The following is a 24,153-nucleotide window of genomic DNA, read 5'->3' on the forward strand; positions in this document are numbered from 1 at the left end:
AATATCTTGCTTTTTTTTGTTTTTTTACAGTACTGTGTAAAAACAGTACAAAAAAATGACTCTATCCTCAACTCCAGACTTATTTTTAGAACCAGTTTTTAAAATTGTTATTGGAGCCTAAAGTAATAATAATGATAATATAATACATTTTATTTAATGGCATCTTTAATGACACTCAAGGTCACCTTAAAGTAAGGACACACTAAGGTATCAAGGTGTCTTCTAACAGGTTTTAACAGTAAAGACTTTAAACTTGGTGTTATGATATGAACTGCCACCTCATTGTTTCTGTATTGCATCCTCTGATTGACCAAAAATTGATTCTTGTAGAAAACACTTAGATTTACTCTACAGTGCAAATATTTATGTGCCAATATGTTAGATTCTAGTTTTTGCCATATGTATTAGTGTGACATTCTGATAAGACTACAAAACAACCAGTGTTACTACTTGTGCTTTCAGGAAAAGGCAGCATGCCAAACTCAATGGACCACAGACCCCCACTAGACGCCTCAGGGGAGGCAGGTGCCATGCCTCCATACCACCAGATGGGGGCTTCCATGTATGAGGGTGCAGCAGCATATGGCCCTGAAGGAGAGATAGCCAGGCCCTATATGAGTGCGCCACCTGTTATGAACTACATGATGCCCCCCTCTAGTGGAGCACAGGGCCCTACCGTGGGCAACCCAATGGGTCGCCCCCCAAGTATGGGTGCCTACCCTCCAGCTATTGCCACTCAGAGCAACCCAGGTAACACCATGTATCCCCCAGGGGCTCAACAAAAAGCCTATCCTGGCAGCATGGAGCAGCACGGACCAATGATGAGCTACAATGTTCCCGGTCAGCCTCTTCAGCTCCAGCCTCAGCCACCGGGAGGCCCCATGCCAGGCTCCCATTATGACTACAGCCATGCCAGGCCTCACATGATGGAGCCCACAGGCTATGGAGTCAAGAGGAGTGCCTCCTTCCAGAATAAGATGGCACCTCCTCCAATGGCATCACAGGACAACTATGTCAACATGCAGGGGAAAGGGGCCATGGGTCAAAGTGGGCCTGGGCCTGGGGCTGGGGGAACAGGAGGGTACCCCACAAACCTATACCTGCCACCCCATTCCCATCCCCGCCAGGCCAGCCCAATTTCTCACCAGGTCCACATGATGTCCCGCTCCCCTGGCGGAGCTGCCACCGGCATGGGTCCCGACTTTCCTGACCTTCCCCAGGGTCTAATGACGCCCTCAAGAGCCAGCCTCAACCTGGACCTGTATGAGCACCACTGGGCAGGGCCGCCAGGCCCAGAAGGGGGGCCCCCTACAGCCAGGCAACCCCAACCCCAGGGTCCATTCAGGGGAGAGGTACGTGTCCCAAGCAGAACCAATTCCTTCAACAACCGCTCGGCTGGTCCCAACAATGTACGGCCTGCTATGGCTGCTCCCTCTACAGCTGGCAAACAGGAGGCTTCCATGGGACCCCCAAACACCATCACGGCTGTGACATCCCCTCCCATCCAGCAGCCAGTGAAGAGCATCAGGGTGATGAGACCTGAGCCCAAGACTGCTGTGGGACCATGCCACCCTGGCTGGATGGCTTCTCAGGCCCAGGATACAGCTGAGCCTCTCCCCTACATGCCAGAGGAGGCTTACGCCCTGGAACCTGCTCAGGAGCTACGCTGCCCTCCGCCTCCATACCCCAAAACCCTGCTCATGCCCGGTGCAGCAGGTGAGCCAGGGACTCTTGAAGGGGGTGGAGCAAAGTGTGGAGCCCAGGACCTCAGCAGCCCAGCTGCCAGAGCCACACACGGCAGCAGTGGAGGAAGCGGAAAGGGGGAGGAGAGTCAGCAGGTAAAAGAAAAGACGAAGACTGTCAAGGGAGAGAAGCCTGTGAAGGACAAGAAACAGATCCAGACGTCACCCGTCCCAGTGAGGAAGAACGGGCGTGATGAGGAGAAGAGAGAGTCCCGCATTAAAAGCTACTCACCCTTCGCCTTCAAGTTCTACATGGAACAACACATAGAGAATGTGATGAAGACCTACCAACAGAAACTGAATCGCAGACTGCAGCTGGAACAGGAGATGTCCAAGGTGAGATGCTGATGGGAGATTGGAAATGTCAAACCCTTTATTCTGTTCATTAGTCAGTTTTTATTTTATATGATTGTCTTGGTGTGCTTGTCTTCATTTGATAGAGAAATACAGATTTGATAGAAAAATGCAGGGAGACATACAACATAAATGCAGGGCTAGACCCCAGAATATTCATTTAGGCCTGGTTCCACATTGCTTTGCTACTTATGCTGCTTTTCCACTACACGGTACTGACTCGACTTGACTCGCAGAGTGTCTTCCATTACCGTAACCGTACCCCCCTCAGTATAGCTGGTCTGCATTGATTTTGGTACCCGCTCCAGTTTTTTTGGAACCTCGACAAAGGTGGTACCAGAAAAGTAGTAACAGGTACCAAAATGCCGGTACTTTCCAGTAATGGAAAACGAAAAAGCCGAGTCGAGCCGGTACCATGTAGTGGAAAAGGGGCATTAGTAAAGCTACCAGAGCTCTCCAGGATGAATGAGAGATGAGTGAGACATGGCTTTGCAGGTCTCACTTAGTTGTAAACTTGATCCATTCAAACGCATTCTCTCATCTCTTTCTTGTGAATTCAAATACAGTGAAATTATGCTTTTTTTTCCCCGCTAATGACCCCCTTGAAGTATCTCAAGCCTTTGGTTTCCCTGACCTTGACTTGGGGAACCACTGGCCTAAATCTATAAAACCTAAAGGGAAGCGGGGGGGGGGGTGTAGTAGATACAGAGAAAATTGTAACCAAATTGATTGGTTTTGATTCCTATACTAGTCAGTGGCCTGAGGGAGATTATTAGCGGAACTATTTTTTTTTTCACTGAATTTGTTTGGTGAATTCCACACAGAATACAGATGATATAGAAACAACAATGAAGTATTTCAGCATTTATAGTGCCTTTCATGGGTTTTATTTATTGCCTCTATTTCCCAGCAAAATTTTTGTTTCAACCCAAAAGCATTTCACCTTCAAAGCATGCCCTCCAAATGGGAAAAATACCAAGACACTGTTCTGTTCAATTTCTGCCACACCAGCTTTCAGAGAATGATGCATCTGTATGTACAGCCCAAAGGTGGAACCAAATCCATTAGCAAATATGACTTTCCTCCTTTTCACTTTTCCTTGACCTTATTTCAAAGTGGCAGAAAGGTCAAGTAAAAGTTTGAAAGTACCATCTGGAATGTCGTGAGGAAATAAAACATCCTTTGCTAAGCAATGCCATGAAATAGACATCAACTGATATTGACATTGCTGTTCAGCAGCAAAAACAACACTCATGAAGAAATTACCTACAGAAAGCGTGTTTACTGTCCATTTTAGCAATCGGCTACATAAAGCATATTTACTGTCAGATTTAGCAATTGCCAATTAGATTTTTAAACAAATAAAAGGTGAATAAAGAGTCATTCGGTTGTGGCCTCATTGTGCAGAAATTAACAGGGCATGCTCCATAGCCTACATTCAAAAACAAGTAGCCTAAGAATACACAAAGAAAAATAAGAGAAACAATAAGAACATATAGTAGTGCGTATCGATTCTCAGATTCCTTTAAGTCGTCATTATAAATCCTACAAATAAAGCATATTGTTTATCTTTATGGCAATACACTTGTTCCCTTTCTCTGCTATGCCAGCATTTAAATGATTCTTTCCTGAAAGCTGTCTTTCAATTTTGGGTCATGTTTAGTGTGAAAGAACCTTTTAGTATCTATTTCAGTGTTCAGACTCATCCTTACACTTGACTAGACTAATGGCCAAAAAGGTCATCCATTCCCTCAGGAGTGTGCTTTTAAACGAGGAAATTTTCATCTTGGGACTGGGGTCAATGAGCTCATTGGCTTGTTTGTGTGAGCTTGTCTTAAATCATTGCTGTCTTCTACCCTTTGGACTCTTTTGGAAGTAATTGATCTGCATTTTAGAGGGGTAAAAACTCACCACTGCTAGATCCAGACCATTGGTTGATAGAAAGGTTTTAAGTAGGGGTGCATGATATCGGCACGACATCGGTATCAACCATTAAAACGTATCGGCAACAGCAAATATGAAAATTTCTGCTGATGTGCCTGGCCGATGAGATGACATATTAACTATGCGCATGCGACAACGCTTAATGTATATTATGAGCGCCAGCAACAACCTTCAACATTTCAGCCGTATGGAAGTATTTCGACATATCTGAAACAGATCAAATTGCTATTTGCAATGCTTGTAAAATTCCAGTGATGTGAAGATGGGTAAAACCACACTCCTTTAACACTACCACTTTAATTATGCATCCTAAGAGCTGTCATCCTGAATACCATGAAGTTTCTGAAAAGTAGGCAAGAAAAAAAACGGCGCCAGCAAAAACCTGTCAGCAACCTCTACTTCAGTCTTTTGACAAAATTTAGAAATACAGTAGTGACCACCCAAAGGTGAAAGCCCTTAACAACAAAATCATCGAATTCATTGCTCTTGATAACCAGCCATTGACTCAGACAAGTGCAGTGCACGTTCGGGTGTAATCCTCCCTCAGACCACAATGTGGGTTTCAATCACAAAGGGACACTGTTTGTCCGGTCATAGACAAACAAACAGACAGACATTCCTTCCATTTTAGTTGGATAACCATGAGTGAATGTCTACATTTGTAAAAGGATACATTTAGGGAAGAATTAAAGAAAATGTTTTATGGCTGTATCTACAACAAGTAGGCCATCACAATAACAGTCTACTATTACTACTACTTTCGGCTGCTCCCGTCAGGGGTCGCAACAACATCTCATCCATTTCCATCCCTTCTTGTCCTGCATCTTCCGCTGTCACACCAGCCACCCGCATGTCCTCTCTCACCACATCAATAAACCTCCTCTTTGGCCTTCCTCTTTTCCTCTTCCATGGCAGCTCCATATTCAGCATCCTTCTCCCAATATACCCAGCATCTCTCCTCCGCACATGTCCAAACCATCTCAATCTTGCCTCTCTTGCTTTGTCTCCAAACCATCCAACCTGAGCTGTCCCTCTAATATACTCATTCCTAATCCTGTCCTTCTTTGTCACTCCCAGTGAAAATCTTACCATCTTCAACTCTGCCACCTCCAGCTTCGCCTCCTGTCTTTTCGTCGTCTCCAAACCATATAACATAGCTGGTCTCACGACCATCTTGTAAACCTTCCCTTTTACTCTTTCTGGTACCCTTCTGTCACAAATCACTCCTGACATGCTTCTCCACCTACTCCACCCTGCCTGCACTCTCTTCTTAACCTCTTCCATACTCCCCATTACTTTGAACAGTTGACCCCAGTTATTTAAACTCATACGTCATCGTCACCTCTACTCCTTGCATCCTCACCATTCCTCTGTCCTCCCTCTCATTCATGCATAGGTATTCCATCTTGCTCCTACTGACTTTCATTCCTCTTCTCTCCAGTGCATACCTGCACCTCTCCAGGCTGTCCTCAACCTGCACCCTACTGTCGCTACAGATCACAATGTCATCACAATAACAGTTAATAGGTTAATTCTAGTAAAGGAGAGACTTGGTGTTCTCTTCAATGAAAAAAAAAAGATGTATATATGTTGATATCAGCAATTTCCCAAATGAGTTTGAAAATATCGGCATATTGAATATCGGCAAAAATCCAATAACGTGCACCCCTAGTTTTATGTGCGTAATAAATGTGAGTAAACATGAGATCTCTTGAGTTAAACTTATGTCCTGCATCTCTAGGCCAAATGTACTTGTTGTCAAGTTGTTTCTGAACCCGCTGTTAAAGTATTTGTAGCATCATAACCTGCTGTTTTGATTTTTCTATCTTCTCACCCCTTGGGATGAAACTTGTTTTTCCAGAGAAACATTCAGTTGTTGTAGTGCTGCCAAGAATAGATTTAGAATGTGGTAATCAGAACCTATGTACTGACCTATTGGCTTGAAATCATACCGGCAAAGATTATTACTGACAGTTACGTTTGCAGAATGCAGAATATATTGTCAAATGCAAGAGTCTATATGGAGTTTAGAATGTGCATTGTTGATTATCCACATTGTTAGATTACCAGATTAGACTGTCAAACTCTTCTGCCCTTAACCTTTCCCCTTCCTCTTAGGCCGGCCTATCAGAAGCGGAGCAGGAACAAATGAGGAAGATGCTCAACCAGAAAGAGTCAAACTACAACAGGCTGCGCCGCGCCAAAATGGACAAGTCCATGTTCGTCAAGATCAAGACACTGGGCATTGGCGCCTTCGGTGAGGTGTGCCTGACACGTAAGGTTGACACTGGCGCCCTCTACGCTATGAAGACTCTGCGCAAGAAGGATGTCCTCAACCGCAACCAGGTAATAATACATTTGAACTTTTGATGTTCTGGGACAAAAAAAATTCTCAGATGCTTGGCTCATTCAAGGGAAATTTCGCCGATTTTCAATCTCAGGTCCATATATTAATCTTAGGGTTGACATCTCTATATGTACGCAATACTTGTCAATGTTGTCTGCATTACCATAGCAACCTGGCTTACTTCCGACAGCATTGACGTCAGTGGAGAACATCGGCTCTATTGATAGGAGAATGTCGATTTCTATGTCAAAATTATTTGCACTGAAGCAGTTATAGTTTCAAAAGACTAGACAGACCTAGCACCTACTGGACATGCAGATTAGTGGCAAATACCATTGTAGTTCCGACCATAAACATGCCGACTAACGATCCGGCGGTGTGCCGGGCAGTGTCTGGGAAACCAAAGTCTTTGGGTTCCGGGGGGAGTATGGTTGCAAAGCTGAAACTTAATTTCCACTAATAATCTGTGTGTCCATTTCGTGCTAATGGTCTGTCTAGTCTTTTAAAACTATAACTGCTTCAATGCAAATTAATTTGACGGGGAAATTGACGTTCCCCTGCCAATAGACCTGACATTCTCCACTGAGGTCAGTGATGTCAGAAGTAAGCCAGGTTGCTATAGCGGGCTATGGCGATGCAGACAACATTGACAAGTATTGTATACTTTCTAGAGATGTCAACCTCGAAATTTCCCTTTAAAGCATAAGATTAAATTTGTAACAAGATATTGTTTTAGGAAATGAGGTTTTGCTGAGTTCCAACTTTTACTCTTGAAACCAACTGAAACGAGTGCTTCCTTTGACCCAGGTGGCTCATGTGAAGGCAGAGCGTGACATCCTGGCAGAGGCCGACAATGAGTGGGTGGTGCGCCTCTACTACTCTTTCCAGGACCGTGACAGCCTCTACTTTGTCATGGACTACATCCCCGGGGGAGACATGATGAGCCTGCTGATCCGTATGGGAGTCTTCCCCGAGTTGCTGGCCCGCTTCTATGTGGCAGAGCTGACACTGGCCATCGAGAGCGTCCACAAAATGGGGTTCATCCATCGTGACATCAAGCCGGACAACATCTTAATTGACCTGGATGGGCACATCAAGCTGACAGACTTTGGCCTGTGCACGGGGTTCCGCTGGACGCACAACTCCAAGTACTACCAGAAAGGTGAGACCGTTCTTGGAATAACGGTGCAGTGCCTCACTATACGTACATCACAGCCACAAAAACACACATGTAGTTTCGTGCCCTCACTTAACACTTACTGAATTAGAGATATAGTCTAAGGATCCATCAGATCTGCTGCTGAATTTACACATGGTTTCACTTAAGTAGCATTAACTTGTCACAGAGGTTCTCAATCCAGTCATGGGATGCCACCGATGCTGCTGGTTTCTGCTCTGCCAGGTAGTTAATTACATTCACCGGTCCAGTTGAATAGGCTGTACTAAATTGTCCCTAGGTGTGAATGTGTTGGCTCTGTGATGGCCTAGCAGACTGTCCAGGGTGTGTCCCTGCCTGCCGCCCAATGATTGCTGGGATAGGCTCCAGCATCCCACGACCCTAAGTAGGATAAGCGGCTTCAATAATGGATGGATGGATGGATGGATGGATGTTGTGGCAGTTATTTCTGTTTCCAGTCAGGGAGGTTTTAGACCTGGAACAAGTGAATGTGATTAACAGTCTGACACAATAGAAAACCAGCAGTACTGTTGTTACCCAACAACTGGATTGAGAACACTGATTTATCATAACCAGCACCCACCAAAGTTTAACAAAGTAGAAAATAACTAAGAACATCTATATTAAAAGTGATCTACATACCTGAGTTGACTGAAATATCAAAATATCTCAGTAAGGAAGGAATTATGAGGCAATGGATATCTCTGGGATTTGTAATGGCTTGGAATCAGGTGTCCTCTTCTCTAAAAGCCCTTACCCACCCGTAACTTTCCGTATCTAGAACACATAAGAATCTGTGTAAGCTCGGGCTCCTGTGACCCTGACAGCAAGATAAGCGGTTTGGATAATGAATGGATGATGGATGGATGTATTTTAAGAGCTGCTAAGGTTGGGAAATAAGACACAAAAAGTGACTGTCACACCTTTGATGTCATTTGTCATGCTATATTGTTTTACACAGCAAACAATAGTGGTTATTCCGCCACTGTTTTTAAAATTAGTGGTTGTAGCTAGGGTGTAGTGGTGATGGTGTTATGATCCATTACTTGACCAGTTGTGATTAACAGTGCTGTTAGCTCTGCCCGAAAGTTCTTGGTACTCTGATTTAGTATAACTTCCTGGGCAGGGCCAAAATTAAGATCTGAGAACTCCAAAACCAGGCTATCACCAATAGAAACAAAATCAGAACCCAAAATTTAATGAGCCTGTTAAGTTCCGACAGTGGGTAAAGGGCTATAAATCCCTACGCTGCAGCCTCGCCCAGTTAACCAATTTTGAGTTATTGCTCTGTTTGTAACAAACTCTCCTGTTTTTCAGGGAGTCATGTCAGACAGGATAGCATGGAACCCAGTGACTTCTGGGATGATGTGTCCAACTGCCGTTGTGGTGATCGTCTGATGACCCTGGAACAGCGCGCCATGAGACAGCACCAGCGCTGCCTGGCTCATTCACTGGTTGGCACACCCAACTACATAGCCCCTGAGGTGCTGCTTCGCAAAGGTGGGTGAAAGAAAGGTGGAGCACAAGAGAATGTTAGAATTGGTATTCATTTTAAAAGGATTCAGTACAGTTAGACCCTGCGACACTGAATTGGCTTTAACATGTATAATGGATGGATGGATAGCAGAATGACAATAGTGACCACTAATTTGGAGAATAGTGCTTAGCAACATAAAGCTAATATAACATGTAAATAACCTACAAATCTTAATCAGCTAAAATTACAAGCAGGCTAAAATAAAGGATTGCAAAGATGAAAACAAAACTTCGGACAGTACATGTAATGCATACTGTTGTCAACATGAATGACGATATAGGATAAACACTTGTTTTTAGAGAATCAATCCAAGTGTGAATCTGATTTATTTGCCTGGTTTTCACATTGCAGGAATCCTACATTTCTCACTGGAACATTTAGATTAAAAGTAATATAACATATTTACATATAAATGAACTGTTCTTTATTTAAAAAAAGATTTATATCTGTTTGCATATAAACCTAATGAAAATAATTGGATATTGTCAATAAAATCAAACAGCAGACACAGTATCCGTGTGTTGTTCTATGGGCTACATTCTTTTATGGTTCATCTCTCCTTCTGGTCGCATCCATACAGATCAGTTGGAATTTATTTTCCTATTTTGGCCTCGCCATGTCTACAGGTTACACCCAGTTATGTGACTGGTGGAGCGTGGGAGTGATTCTCTTTGAGATGCTGGTGGGACAGCCACCCTTCCTGGCCCCCACCCCAACTGAGACACAGATTAAGGTCAGTCATAACAGGAGAACACTACATTTACCACTGATTAGTTGTATAAATGTTTTCCTCCATCATTGTTATTGTGTGTGTGCGCGCGTGCGTGCGCGTGCGTGTGTGCGTGTGTTTACTATTTATTTATCCAGGAGAGGTCAACTGAGCACAACTGTGTTTTCATACATTCACATTCACACAGTTTCGCATATTTGAACCTGGGAGCTGCCCAGTATAACCACTGTTCTCTTCCAATGGCTCCCAAGCAGCTCCACTGGAGCAGCTACGGGATTAAGTGCTTTGCTTAAAGGTTGAATGATGATTGAATGTTGATTGACTGACAGATGGGATACCCATGAAGCGTTGATCTGCCTAAAAAATAAATGAATCTAAAAATGAGAAAGGGTAGTAGTGCCCAATGCTCAAAGTTTTGTTTTTTACCCCGTTGTGGTCCTTCGGTTGGCATACTTGACACAAGAGCGTAAATTATTGTGAGTGTATGTCACTCCCCTTCCATATACCCGCCTACCTCTTTTCTATAAATAGTTCACACACAGCATTAAACAAACTTAGGCATAACAACGAACATACAAGTGTAGACACTGCACATTGCTATCCTCTTCTTCTTCTTCTCTCGGCTTGTTCCCTCTTTCTAAGGGATTTTTGTCTTTCTGTCTGACGCATCCCTCTCCTGCACTCCAGCCCTCCTCATGTCCTCCTCTATCTGGTCTCTCCATCTTTTCTTTGATCTTCCTCTTTTTCTTTTGCCAGGTATTTCTAGGTCCAATACCTTCTTTCCTATATAGTCTATGCCTCCTCTCTGTACATGTCCAAACCATCTCAATCTCGTCTCTCTCAACTTCTCATCCATTCCTTTGATCTTGAACTCTTTCTCACTTCTTCATTTCTCTTCCGGTCTTTTCTAGTCACTCCCAAGGACCAACGCAGCATGTTCATCTCTGCTACCTGTAATGTAGATTCGAGCCTCTCTGTACACTGCATATTGCTATACAAACTGTTAATGATGGGATAAGATGTTATTAGCTGTTGGGGGTTAGATGAGTCTGCAGCAGATCAGGGATATCCTCAGCTAAGCCAGGCCAGACATATTTATTATTTCATTTTTAACATGTGCCTACACATTGTTTTTTATGACAATAAATTGAATTGAATTGAATTGAAGAAGGTGCACACCTAACCAGCACATACATACATACATACATACATACATACATACATGAACATTTACTAAACATTTACAACACTAAACATTGAAGCTTTGCATATCTACCTACCACTTATTCTAGTCATGGTATTTGCAGCTGGGAGTGACTGAGTTTGAAACAAAATATTGATCATTTATTTAACCATAAATTCTGGTTAAATTAAACAAGTTGTGATAAGTCAATAGTGCAATCTGTTGTAAATGTAATCCTCGTGACATTGTGTATGACCTCTTTCTCTTTTCTCACTTTCTCTCTCTCTGTCTCTGTCTCTCTCTAGGTCATCAACTGGGAGAGCACGCTGCAGGTGCCCCCTCAGGTCAAGCTGAGCCCTGAGGCCATTGACATAATTGGCCGCCTCTGCTGCTCGGCAGAGGAGCGCCTGGGGGGAAATGGCGCAGGTGAGATCAAGGCCCACCCCTTCTTTGACCAGATGGACTTCTCCAGCAACTTGCGGCAGCAGCCAGCCCCCTACAAGCCTAAGATCGCTCACCCCATGGACACATCTAACTTCGACCCTGTGGAAGAGGAGGGCAGTCCAGGTGCGTGGAGTGACAGTGGGGACAGCACCCGGGCCTGGGACACACTGTGTTCTCCACACGGCAAGCACCCTGAGCACGCCTTCTACGAGTTCACCTTCCGCAGGTTCTTTGACGACAATGGCTGCCCCTTCCGCTATCCCAAACCACCCGAGGTCAGCCAAGCTCCGCCCAGCAGTGGGGGCAGGACCAGCAGCATGGGCCCAGATGAAGAGGAGGAGGAAGAGGAGGAGGAAGAAGAAGGGGAGGGGGAACAAGAGGATGATGAACAGGAAGAGGAGGAAGGGCAGGGGGAGGGATGTGAGCCAGTATATGTCTAGAGCCCAAGACTAATTGGCTTCAATAGTGACTGGCATGTTTTTGCTTCAATCAACACTCGACACCTGACCTTTCCAACTGCTACTGCTCTCTGGATGTGTGTGTGTCTTCTTACATCTGTGTGTGATTGTGTGTGTGTGTGTGTGTGTGTGTGTGTGTGTGTGTGTGTGTGTGTGTGTGTGTGTGTGTGTACTTAACATATCTGAATTTGGGCTCTAGAGAGTGTGAGTGTATGTTGTGAGAGCAGGGTGAGCTAACATCTGCTTAACAGTTCAGACACCATTGTTAGAAATCCACAGTGTATGTGGATATACTACAACATGCAACTCCCTAATCTGGGACCAAGAGACAATGTGCTACATGTGGCTGACTGGGTCGAGGACGAACAGTATTCAGTGATGAAGACAGACCGTGATATCTTACAACAGGTCAAAAGGAGTAGATAGGTTATGGAGTAGGAGTAGATAAGGATCTCATGATCACAGAGGGTTAAGTCTTCACACCAGTGACTGCCTGTGATTCTTAACAGGGGGTTAGTGAGTGCTCCCGTTGTATCCCATTCCCTCCACCCTGGGTCTTACAGATGACTGAAACACCTCCATGGTAACCTTTTGACACAGGAAGTCCATTGAAAGTCCTTCCTCTTCAACCTGAGCTGCTTTACACTCAGATTGTTGGGACATGCAATGTGAAGAGAGGAACCAGTTTACGGCTTTTGCAAACAGGGTGAACTTATCGGGGTGTGCAGAGTCCAGTGTTCATAGAGTGCACAGGGAACTTGTTAAATTGTAATCACACCTCTCACTGCGATTTAAGATAAAGCTAAATAAGCTACAATGTACACGCATGCACACATTCACCCACATACCTTTTTGACTGTACTTCATGTCCTCTATCACGAAGACTGAACAGAAGGTTGGCCTTTGCAGGCGTTATCCCCTTATTTTTTACCTTTTGGGTGTTGCTTTAAATGTCATTTTGGGGTTTGGTGAAGATAATTTTAGATTTGATTGGAGTCACAATTACCCTTCAATCAGGAATCTATCTGGATTGGCCACACAGCAATAAGTTCAATGCTGCCATCTAGGGGTATGAGAGAGAGCATGTGTGTGTCCCTTTCAAAATCAGCTGGGTTTAACTTGTAAAAAAATGTCATTGCCATATAACCATGTCAAAGTTACTTTTTTTTAATTAATTGTTTACTTGGAGCCCTCTCCCTTCATTTTGTGACGACTTCATTGTTTTGTTCTGTTGTGATGTTCGAAACCGATGGCGTGCTACAGTTATCTTTCCTGCCTCAGAGGTTGTTGTTACATATAATGTGTTTATTAAATGGGTCCTGTTATTCATCCTCTACCTTAACAGTGGTAGATCTGCCGACCCACCATTTCAGAACTCGCCATTTTGAGAAATAAGAAATACAGGTCCCTCATAACACACACAGATAAACCCAAACAAGTGTTGAACACAAACATTCAGTGTTACCGATGTTCTTAGGAGTTAAATTGCTCACATGGCGAACACATCCATTGTAACTTAAACCAGCCTCAGCTGCATCACTGAGACGGTCATGGCCATGCACAACAGAACCATGAAAGCCACGTGCTCTTACAGCAACAGGACGTGATAGTATGATTACGTGCAATACGAAATAAGAACACACAAATATAGTTTTCTTAATGCTTAAAATCGTTTCAAACATCTAGTGCTGAAATGCGCTATGTACAAATATATCAGTTTTTATAAATATATATTTCCTTACAGTTACAACATGACCCAATGCTGCTTATTATTGAGGTTAATATTATTTACATTATGATTGTTATTATCTTTATTATATGTGTACTTGTTTCCTTTTATTGTGCCTAACAAAGTGTTTGATTGTAAAGTGTGTTTGGTTTGGGAAGTGAAGAACTATGTGCCTTTTCTAGTTGAATGTTGGAGCGTGCGTCCGCCGCTTATTGACAATGATGATCAGTGTTTGCAGAATGTTGATGAAAGACTCTCCTCCTCCTGCAGCCAGGCTGGTCCTGGCTGCAGGAGGAGGAGAGAGGGAGCGAGTCAGAAAGAAATGGAGGGGGAGGGAGAGAGAGAGAGAGAAATCAAAGCAATGAGGAGAGGGAGGCAGGGTTGCTTTTCATGAGATGAAAAAATTAAAATGAATGACTTGATTTCTCTATTTTACAAGACTGCTTAAAGTTAAAATTTGACAGAGTGTTTGGTACATTTTATGATTTTGTTGTTGATGTTAATTTATCCTAAGTGAACACAAGTTTATTTGAATGTTGCTACACTTGTGCTTACAGACCTATGCCATGTCCTCTATTGGAGTGCTGCCACCCAAGCAGGCTATGCTTTTATAATCACCCAAGACTATTTTTTGCTTATTGACAATCAGCCGACATTATTGTTTTTTTTTGGTTTTTTTTTTTTTTTTTGCCAAACATCAAAATATTCCAACAGTATTCTTTATTTGGCTTTTATGACTGGGAGGTTAAGGAAGTGAGGAGTCTGTTTGTTCTGCCACTGATGATTCAAGACGATGTTACAGGCAGGAGGTGAACAAATCTAAACATCAGTCAGACTTGTTACACCTAAGCCCCCCCCCCCCGTTTTTCACTGTATTCAAATTTCAAATCCCTTGTTTTTCCTCTCTAAATGTGCCTTGTGTCCTCTAGGTGAGGCACGTAAACTCACCTATCACCTTCCTATCGTTTTTTTTTTTTCATCCAGGGAAAGATGACTGATGTTTTCTCTTTGTTTGTGTCCCAGCACTATCTAAATTCATGTTCATACTGTGACATTAACACTCGCACCTGACAGCTGTCCAGTACAATCACAGACTCCCTCTGTTTGTGGCTTTGCGGCGCCACTGTTTGTAGTTGCTGGTTCAGTGCCTTGCTCTAGGGTTGGAGGAGAGTTGTGTTTTTTCATTATTCCCACCACAGTTTTTTTTCCCAGCTGAAAAAGAGATTCAGAAAGGTGCTTTTTTTTCACTTGCAAGACTGTTTCTCTAGTATCCATGTTACAACTGGCCCCACCCCATCCTAAACTACAAATACAAGGGTTAAAAAGACACCCTCTCCAGTCCACATTTACCAGGATAGACATCTTTAAAAAAAAAAAAAGGCTTTATATGAGAAACTTCTCTGAAGCAATTCTCTGGGGTGTGTGAGTGCTACAAAATGTGTGAGATGTTTCCTGGATGTTTTTTGTTTATTTTATTTTATTTTTGTTTTTGTTTTACTGTTTCTAAGGTTAAAGAGTGATGACTGACAATCTTTGACTAACTTTATATGCTTCAGTCTGATTTCCTAATGGGACTTCCTTATTTGTGTATCCTTTTTCATTTTGTATTTTTACTCAAGGGAGCTTCTGAGATCATTGGTGCTCCTTAATGTATGATACAATTCTGTTACTCTTGAACTTGTATTTATACAGATATACCTATTTTTTTGTATCTTTTTGTTGGTTTCTTCCCCTTTTACCCCGTGCTAATGTTCAAACAACCATGTCTGCGCAGTATTATAGATGATGTAATTTGGACAACTTTATCTCTTTTTTACATTTATGTATGAATTGAGAAATTGTAAAAATGCTTTCACTGTCTTCACATGTAAAATATATGTATAAATTAAATTAACCAACTTTGACGGTGTGGGGTTTTTTTTCTATAAAGAATGTATGTGGTGTGACAACAAGTAGGTGTATGTGGGCTACAGCAACATAACCTTGTCATTTATAAATGCCCGATACTGTGGATAGACTTACATGGAATTTTGCTTTGTTTTGTTTACTATATAAATTTCCCAAGTCACGATGTAGGGTTTAGGATATTTCATTTGAAAATTGTTCTCCAAATAAAATCATAAATATCACTCACAAATTACCTACAATGTATTCATTAAAGCCGAGTTTTTTTTTTTTAGTAAGTGAACTTCTCGGGGTAAATTCCTTTTCAAAATTATAAGGCTGAGATCCAGTGCACCATAGAATAACACTTCTAGAACCAATACGTGTTATATATACGGTTCTAATATGTAATACTATTAGCCATGTTAACTGTGTGTCTGATGGGCTGGTTTAGCACCAGGGATGGTTTCAGTAAAATGTTTTGACTTGCAGCACGCCAAGTAACTACCGTTTCCTTACGTAACATATTCGGAAGAAACAAATGTTTCTCCCGAATATGTTGGAACTCAAAGCCCAGGCTACTTCTTTTTTTTCATCTCCTGTCTTCTCGATTACATAACCATACACGGAATGCGCCGTCCCGGTCGGACTGGCAGCCCTAAAGTCTCCATGAACTCATTGGCCGGGTACCGCTTGATCCCACAATGCAGCGCATGGCGCGTCATTGAAGAGAGACGATGATGGCGGCGGTCGGTGCACCAGAAGTGATCACACAGCTGGAAAGCGCTGCCAAAGTTTTAATGGTGAGAAATCAAACCTTGTTTTTGATCTGTCTAGCGGTACGCGTGTCAAAGCTTATCCGAGACGCAGTTTGAAAACGGCTCATCGCCGAAAATGGTTCCCTTATTTTCCACTCTTGACAGAAAAAAAGGATAGCGATGCGTGGCGCAGCGCCTGTCTCCATCCCGCAAAAATCCAGTCATCATCGTTATCCACCACCACCACTCCTAAAAAAACCCTCATGTGTGAGACAGCTTCCAATGTGGTTCAGTTTTCCAGAAACTTCACTGTTGTGTGCAGCAAAGCCCTCCGCTGTGACATAACATTAAGTTTAATTGAACTCCCGAGCTGAACTGGAGAGTCTCCTTTAGGCTGCGCATGTGTTTCAGGATCAGTTACACGCTTCTGATTCGCCCATGCTTGTAGCTTTAGCAAGTAAAATCTCAAACCCCCCCCCCCCCCCGGTAGCGGCCAACTATTTATTAAATCCTCATTTTGACTGCTTTGGCCTTTGAACGACCGTTACAGGCTCCGTTTTAACAAACCAGCATGAATACACTGGCTAACACTGGACGTTACACTTTGCTAACAACGTGGAGGAGTCAGCATTGAATGTAAAACCTGTTAGCTAGGGTGGACGCTTGTCCATTTTGTTCCAGGTGATGATTTTAAAACGCTGTTTGACAGTGTGGTCGTTGCCATTTGTTGTGTTTTTGCCAATAGGAAGGGTAAATTCGGTAACTGAATGTTAGTAGCTCTGAAAACCCCACTAGCTACACGAGTCCCTCTGGTCATTTGTTACAGTCCAAAACCTAAAGCTGCTATTAACCTTAGTGAAGGTTGATGAACTATAGTGAGACATATTAGTGATTTTTTTTCCCCAGTTCTAAATACACACCCAACTTTTAGTGTACGCTGTAAATAATCACAGGAAATCTGCTCACAGAATGATTTTCATGTCTTGAGTTTTCCTTTTTAAGCCTGATGACCGCCAACATTATTTCAACTGTGGTTCTTGTATAATACATTATTCAGTTCAAGTGGCATCTGATTTGTTCACAGAAAACATGGTGTTGCTTTTGCTTCCTTGACTAAAGTTTATAACAAATCCAGCATGTGTAATAGACCCCAGCTAGCCTTACAAATTGTTTGGATGTGCCTCGATAGAGAAAGAATCAACTGTTGAAAGGTTTGACTTTTTGTGTCCAGACTTATAATTGTTGATAGTTGCCAGACCCTTTGAATAGTAAAATTGAGATTTGGAACAATATAAGAATAACATACGATTGTTGGTTCACATACATAACCACCTCCCTAAGTTTTTGGAGGAATTGATGATCTTATTGGGCAGTGACAGAAATTCTGCCATCATTTGGCTTTTGGTTGACGTTCGCTTCAACAAACTTTTTTCATCCCTTCGGGCCAGTTAATTGGTTAGCATATACACATACTTTTGACATGAACATGAAGCACAACACATACAATAACTCAAATCTGAGATGACCACTGCCGTAATAAAGTGTGTGTGTGTGTGGGGGGGGGTATCATCTGAACAAGTCGGGGGAGGCTGGTGCTGTTGAAAAGCCCGATGGCTTCAGGGATAACAATGGCCCACCACCTTTTGTTTTGTTTTTGTTTTTGCATCCTGGGCAGTAGAGGTGCCTACCAAGGGCAGGAATTCAATGGCAGAGTGCAGTATGTGTGTTGGATCATTCAGGATAGCATAGGCTTTATGGTTTTCTGTTGGTGGGAAAGGCTTAGTCTTCCAAGTTGGTGGCACGAGGAATTTGATGCCAAGCCAGGAGATAGCAGGCACAGAGCCCTCTCATTTCTTCTCTTGCATTAATTCTCCAGACTGCCTAATAATATTATTGCTAAGCCAATAGAATTATTCAGAGGTCTTTGGCTTGTAATCCTAAAAACTTGTTTGTGCACACCTGAACAAATGTGGAAATAGTCTTAACCACATGCAGAATCCTAATGTAGTGATTCAGGCCATGATAAAAAAAGTGACGTAGTTACTGAATGATATGCGCTATACCATATGTTATCATGCTACATGACAAAGATAATTTGAACAACAGTGCAGAAGCCCCAATTACTAAAGCTAATCCAGAATCACATTTTGCTGTCACTTGTGCCACAAACCATGATCTGAGAAATTTTCCAGTAGTATTTTCCTAGGTCCTGCTTTATTCAGACACAGAAAACCATCTTTAATTTAGTTTACAATGAATGACTAGTTTCAAACAAGCAATCTGATTTGCATTCCAACTGCTTTAGCTTATTGATTTTTCATGCCAAAACTTATACTAACCAAGGAGCTACACAGTAAGTGTGGTTTTCCCCATTTTGGAAGAGGAACCAAGTATGCTCCCATCCAGGAAATATTAAGGTGCGGGACAAAGTTAGCAAAATTAGAATGAAGGAGTAAGGTCTGCACACTAAATTGCTCCCAAAGGCTGTTTTATTCGGTAATGTTTCAATCAGTTAAGAGCTTCCTCAGGCAAATATGAGTGTGTAACACAGGCATTGTAAATCAGGCTAAATCCTTTATCACCTGCTGGTCAGCAGGGAGCGCAATCAACACAAGATGGCGGTCACAAAAATGTGCAGTCATTCGAAAAAGGAAAGGAGATAAGGATCAAGCTAACAGGAAGAACCATACCTATATAGAAAATATAAAATGTAAACATACAATCATATAAATATACAAGGTACTGCGAAAACATACAGCAAGTACACAAAACTGTAAAAAATTTGCAATAATGGGCAAAGGCCCAAAAGGCAAAATAATAACCCAGGAGAAATTATCTGCAAATATATATACATATAGCCAAAAAGACAAAAAATTTATAGACATAGCAAAAAAACATAAGAACTGATTCATCATTAATACGCATGGTAGTCAACAATCAATCACAGAAAATTTTATAAATCAAAATAGATATTGAGACCTTTAGGTGACAGTGCCAAGTGTATAAATGTAAAAAGCCTCTCCTAAGAAGAACGTTATCTGTGTCACACCCTTGTCTAGGTGCAGACACATGTTCCATACCAATGTATCTCAGTGAATAGATTGTGTTTTAGAGCATTGAAATAGACCACTACTGGATTTAAAAAATTTTTTTTTTATTGTTTTGTGTTATGTTGCTTCTATGTTCAGCAATGCGAGTTTTAGACTTAGACAATGCTGATTCTTTCCAATGTAGGCAAGGCCACATGGGCATTTGATTATATAAATAACAGTTGTGGTATTGCAGGTAGTGACACCTTTTAATTTCAACAGTTTACCAGAATGGTGGTGACTAAAAGAATAGCACTCAGAGGTGAAATTACATTGTGCACACCTGTAATCGCCATTAGGAACAGAAGGGAGGAAATGTATGGGTCTTTCTTGTTGCTGGTCGTAATAAGGTCGTGTATATTAGGTGGGTGCTTACAAACAAAGGGGGAGGGTCTTGAAAGGATTTATTAAAAAGGTACTAAACACTTAAACGTGTTTTATGCGCTATAAACTGAATAATATGACTGTACAGTGATGAAACACAATATTGACATTTCTTACCAAATTAACAAAAATTTGCATTTCATGGGTTGAAAATGGCTCAGCATGCCATCTACTGTTTTAAATCAACCCTGAACCTTGCAAGGCCAGTGCTGACGTAGAGTCGACTGGTCGGGACTTAGCAACATAATTAAATGTAAAAAAAAAGAAGAAGAATGTTAACACCCTCTAATCAGAGGTGTGCGACTCACTCCCCCAGCCCCCGCCCTTGAGTGTAGGTCTGTGAAACCGCGCTTATTTTCAAATATATGATGATCTAGACTCAGAATTCACAAGAGTTTACTTGCTAACCTTGCACCATTACATTTTCTACCAATCTTTTGAATTTCTCTCAATTTACAGCAGTTGTAGTTTATATATATGTATGTATGTATGTATGTGTATATATATATATATATATATATATATATATATATATATAAAATGTTGGGGGGGTGATTACCCCCCCCTTTTTTTTCTCCCAATTGTCTCTAGCCAATTACCCCCCTCTTCCTAGCCGTCCCGGTCACTGCTCCACCCCCTCTGCCAAGCTGGGGAGGGCTGCAGACCACCATATGCTCTGATACATGTGGAGTTGCCAGCTGCTTCTTTTCACCTGACAGTGAGGTGTTTCGCCAGGGAGATATAGTGTGTGGGAGGATCACGCTATTTCCCCCAGTTCCCCCTCCCCCCCAAACAGGCACCCTGGTCGACCAGAGGAGGCGTTAGTGCAGTGACCAGGACACGTACCCACATCTGGCTTCCCACCCGCTGACACGGCCAATTGTGTCTGTAGGGATGCCCGACTAAGCCGGAGGTCACAGGGATTCGAACTGGTGATCCCCATGTTGGTAGGCAACGGAATAGACTGTCACGCCGCCCAGACGCCCCTTAGTTGTTGTTACATTATTTCATCATTTTCAATTTTGGTGCAATGGTTCTGACTTGTGCTTTGCTAGAAGCACCCCTGGAGCAGTCATTCCGTCGCCTGCCTCTCTCCACTATCAGAAAGCCACAGCCCGTCTCACAGGGCCCCCGTACGTCTGCGGCGCATTCGCATTGTGGTAGTCTGGGCGTCTTCACGGGGCAGTGCCTGATGCCGTGCCAGAAGGCAGGCCAGTGGAGGGAACTGGCGGCAAAGCGCCGGGCCCTTCTAGTGAATCTCCCCAGCTACTCCTGCCGATGCTCCTGCCTCAGACATCCATACCCCCTCCTCCTCAGCCCATCCCTGCCAACTCTCAGCCCCTCCCCTCTCCCCTCTCAGCCTCTTGTCCACTTTTTCTTGATGCCAACCCAAGTCTTGCTTAGAGACTTCGATAGGCATCAACGGCTTGGCTCTAAGTTTATTATGCTGTTACCTCTCCAACAGAACTTTTTCTGTTGTTCAGGTAACTACTTTCTCGATGGCTCAGTTGAGTTGTGGTGGCCCTAAAGGCTCAGTTCTTAGCTCACTTCTGTTTTCTATACACATGCTGCCCCTTGGTCAGGTCATTCAAAATCATGATGCGTTTTACCATTTTTATGCTGATGACACTCCGTTATACATGCCACTAAAACTCACAGATCCTTGCAAATCTCACAACTTGCCTCGCTGACATTAAATCCTGGATGTTCCAACATTTTATTAAATTTAATGATGATAGGCCTGAGGTCATTCTGTTAGGTCCCCCAGATTCCATTAGCTCTTTGGTACTAATCTTGGCGGTCTGTCAGGTAGTCTTAAGCAGGCTGCTAGGAATCTAGGGGTAATATTCGATGCTAAACTTGGTTTTGATAATGAAATCAAACACGTTGTTCAGTCATGCATTCTCCAGCTCAAGGTAATCTTTAAAATTAGGTAATTTTTATCTATTGCTGATCTGCAAAAACTTGTACATGCTTTTATCCTTGGCTGTTTTATTGCAACGCATTTTAGTCGATTATCAGCAAGGGGCCCCCTCCACCACCTGCCGTTGGTACAAAACGCTGCTGCTTGGCTCATTACCAGGACAAAGAGGCATGACCATATCATTCCTGTGCTTGCCTCCCTACACTGGCTCCCTGTTACATTTCAGATTGATTTTAGAATTTTATTGCTCACTTTTAAGGCATTAAATGGTCTTGCTCCTACTTACATTTCCAATTTATTGACCTGGTATACGCCCTCTTGACCATTACGGTCCGCAGATGGAGCCCTGCTGGTTATTCCCAGGTCTCGGTTTGTCACAAATGGTGATCGAGCTTTTGCTGTTAGAGCCCCCACACTATGGAACTCTGTTCCTATTCAACTAAGACAAATTCTCTAGCTTCCTTTAAATCTTGTCTGAAAACTTTTCTTTTTATGAAAGATTTTACAGATGTTTATTTGTTTTTATTTATTTATACTGTTTTTATTTTTAATCTTATTTTTGTAAATTTATTTTATGGTTTTATTTGTTAGTGCTTTTTGTCTTATTTTCTTACAATGTTTTTTTTTGTGACTTTTAACAATTTTATTCTGTTCTGTGAAGCAGTTTGTAACATTGTTTAGAAAAGGGCTATATAAAGTTTATTATTGTTACTATTATTACTATTGTTATTATTTATAATATTTTTCAAAATTATGGGGTGGCGTTAGGCTCAGACTGGGGGGAGAAGTTACACTTTAAAGTCGGGGTCTGAATTCAAAATGTACCAATGTCTTCTCACGATTTTTTTCAAAATGTTTCCCTAATGGTGAAAACTAAAATGCGCAACTATCATCTGCTGATGATAGATTGTTGGAGAAAACTGTAAAATGTACGGCCTCGATATTGATACCAAATACCTCTATCAATATTGTGGGGATGACTGTTGGTGCTTTCACAAAACATTTACACAATCAGACTTTTGATAAATAATAATCTGTAATCCTATATAATAACTAAGTGGCAAGTAACTAAAGGCAAATAATAGAACAGCCAGACCAGTCTGGTAAGTCCAGAAAATTACATCACTTTATGGTAATGCAGCCTTTAACACCAGGAAAAAACCCCCACTTATGCCATATCACGATACTACGATATCCAAAATTCCAGATGATATCTAGTCTTATATCGCAGTATCAATATAATATGGATACATTGCCCTGCCCTAGGGTTGGCTTTGTAATGGACATGTGGTTCAGGAGTCAAATAAATGTGGATACATGCTAACTGTGGTAACTTCTAAAAAGGACCACCCAACAACTTGATGCTCCAAGATCAACTTGATCTAGGCCGGGCAAAAACGGTACTTACGCCGACTATCTAGTAGGGGTGACGGTGACACACACACACACACACACACACACAAACACTCCCAAATACAGCGTCTCCTAACAAACAGCTACCCCTTGCGGGAGTATGGCTATATTAACATTATCCTAATTGGCATTAACTTATTTTATAATGATCACATGACAACACTTCTCCTTTAAATTCCCACATTCCCCAAATGTAAATGAACTTGGAAAACAATAACAGTGGTGTCTTTAGCCTGCGTACACCTGAAACTTATGCTAGTGTCTCTGCAACAGTTTAACAATACAAGCACCTGAAAAGCATGACAGATTCAATATTAGGCTATCAAAAACTGTCCAGTCGCACATTCACTCTGTCTGGAGGTTTGCGAGTGCACTGTGATCTGCGCAATACCCCCAGTGACCCAGCAGGCACCACTGGTGAGGGTGTTTTGGGTGGATCTGGTGTTGGGAGCATGAGAGGGGACTGTGTGTCAGCGTGAGCCTGTCCATCCTCGTTAGCGGACACAGACACCTCTGCCTGTGTCTCTCCCCCTGGCATAGTCACTGCCAGACCTGCTCCCGCAGTAGTCTGTCTCACCATTGGCAACTCTGTGGAGACTGTCTCTGAGCCTGTATCATGGTGTACGCACACATGATCCTGATGTCTGCGGAAAACACGTCCATCAGTCAGCTTAACAACATAGGAGACTAGACCACTCTGCCTAAGAATAACCCCAGGTAGCCATTGCTGGTTGTTATTACTGCTGAAGTTTGTCACATAGACATTGTCATCCGGTTTTAATTGTCCCTCTCGTGCATGGTGATCATGTCCCTCCTGCTATTCCTGCTCTCTCTCCACTTTTGCTTTCATGTCTAGGCGCAGCAGGTCGAATTTCAACTTGGACCTACGTCCCATCAGCATCTCTGCTGGAGTGCATGCAGTTGTAGTCTGTGGCATGATGCGGCATTTAAACAGGAAACGTGAAAGCCATGTGCTAAGAGAGTCCCCTGTCATCCGCTTCAGGCCTTCCTTCACTGTCTGCACAGCCCGTTCAGCCAAACCATTTGAGGCTGGGT

The 24,153-nt window shown here is 42.6% G+C and overlaps 2 protein-coding genes across 3 annotated transcripts in view; both read left to right on the top strand.

Moving 5' to 3' along the window:
* The window catches only part of lats2 (large tumor suppressor kinase 2), a 36,098-nt gene extending 20,481 nt beyond the window's left edge, over positions 1-15,617 (top strand). Inside the window, exons 4-9 of one of the 2 annotated variants that reach the window (XM_056289431.1) lie at positions 463-2,078; positions 6,159-6,386; positions 7,195-7,549; positions 8,882-9,064; positions 9,728-9,834; positions 11,320-15,617. In XM_056289431.1, the coding sequence (XP_056145406.1) occupies positions 463-2,078; positions 6,159-6,386; positions 7,195-7,549; positions 8,882-9,064; positions 9,728-9,834; positions 11,320-11,898 (3,068 nt within the window). In that variant the 3' untranslated portion in view covers positions 11,899-15,617. The remainder of the gene's footprint in view (positions 1-462; positions 2,079-6,158; positions 6,387-7,194; positions 7,550-8,881; positions 9,065-9,727; positions 9,835-11,319) is intronic. The other variant, XM_056289432.1, reaches the window with a different exon arrangement.
* A 625-nt stretch (positions 15,618-16,242) lies between these two features.
* The window catches only part of xpo4 (exportin 4), a 94,949-nt gene continuing 87,038 nt past the window's right edge, over positions 16,243-24,153 (top strand). Inside the window, 1 exon segment of the mRNA XM_056289502.1 lies at positions 16,243-16,332. Coding sequence (XP_056145477.1) covers positions 16,243-16,332 — 90 coding nt within the window.

The sequence above is a fragment of the Lampris incognitus genome, chromosome 11 (genome assembly GCF_029633865.1).
Source record: "Lampris incognitus isolate fLamInc1 chromosome 11, fLamInc1.hap2, whole genome shotgun sequence".
Classification (NCBI taxonomy): Eukaryota; Metazoa; Chordata; class Actinopteri; order Lampriformes; family Lampridae; genus Lampris; species Lampris incognitus.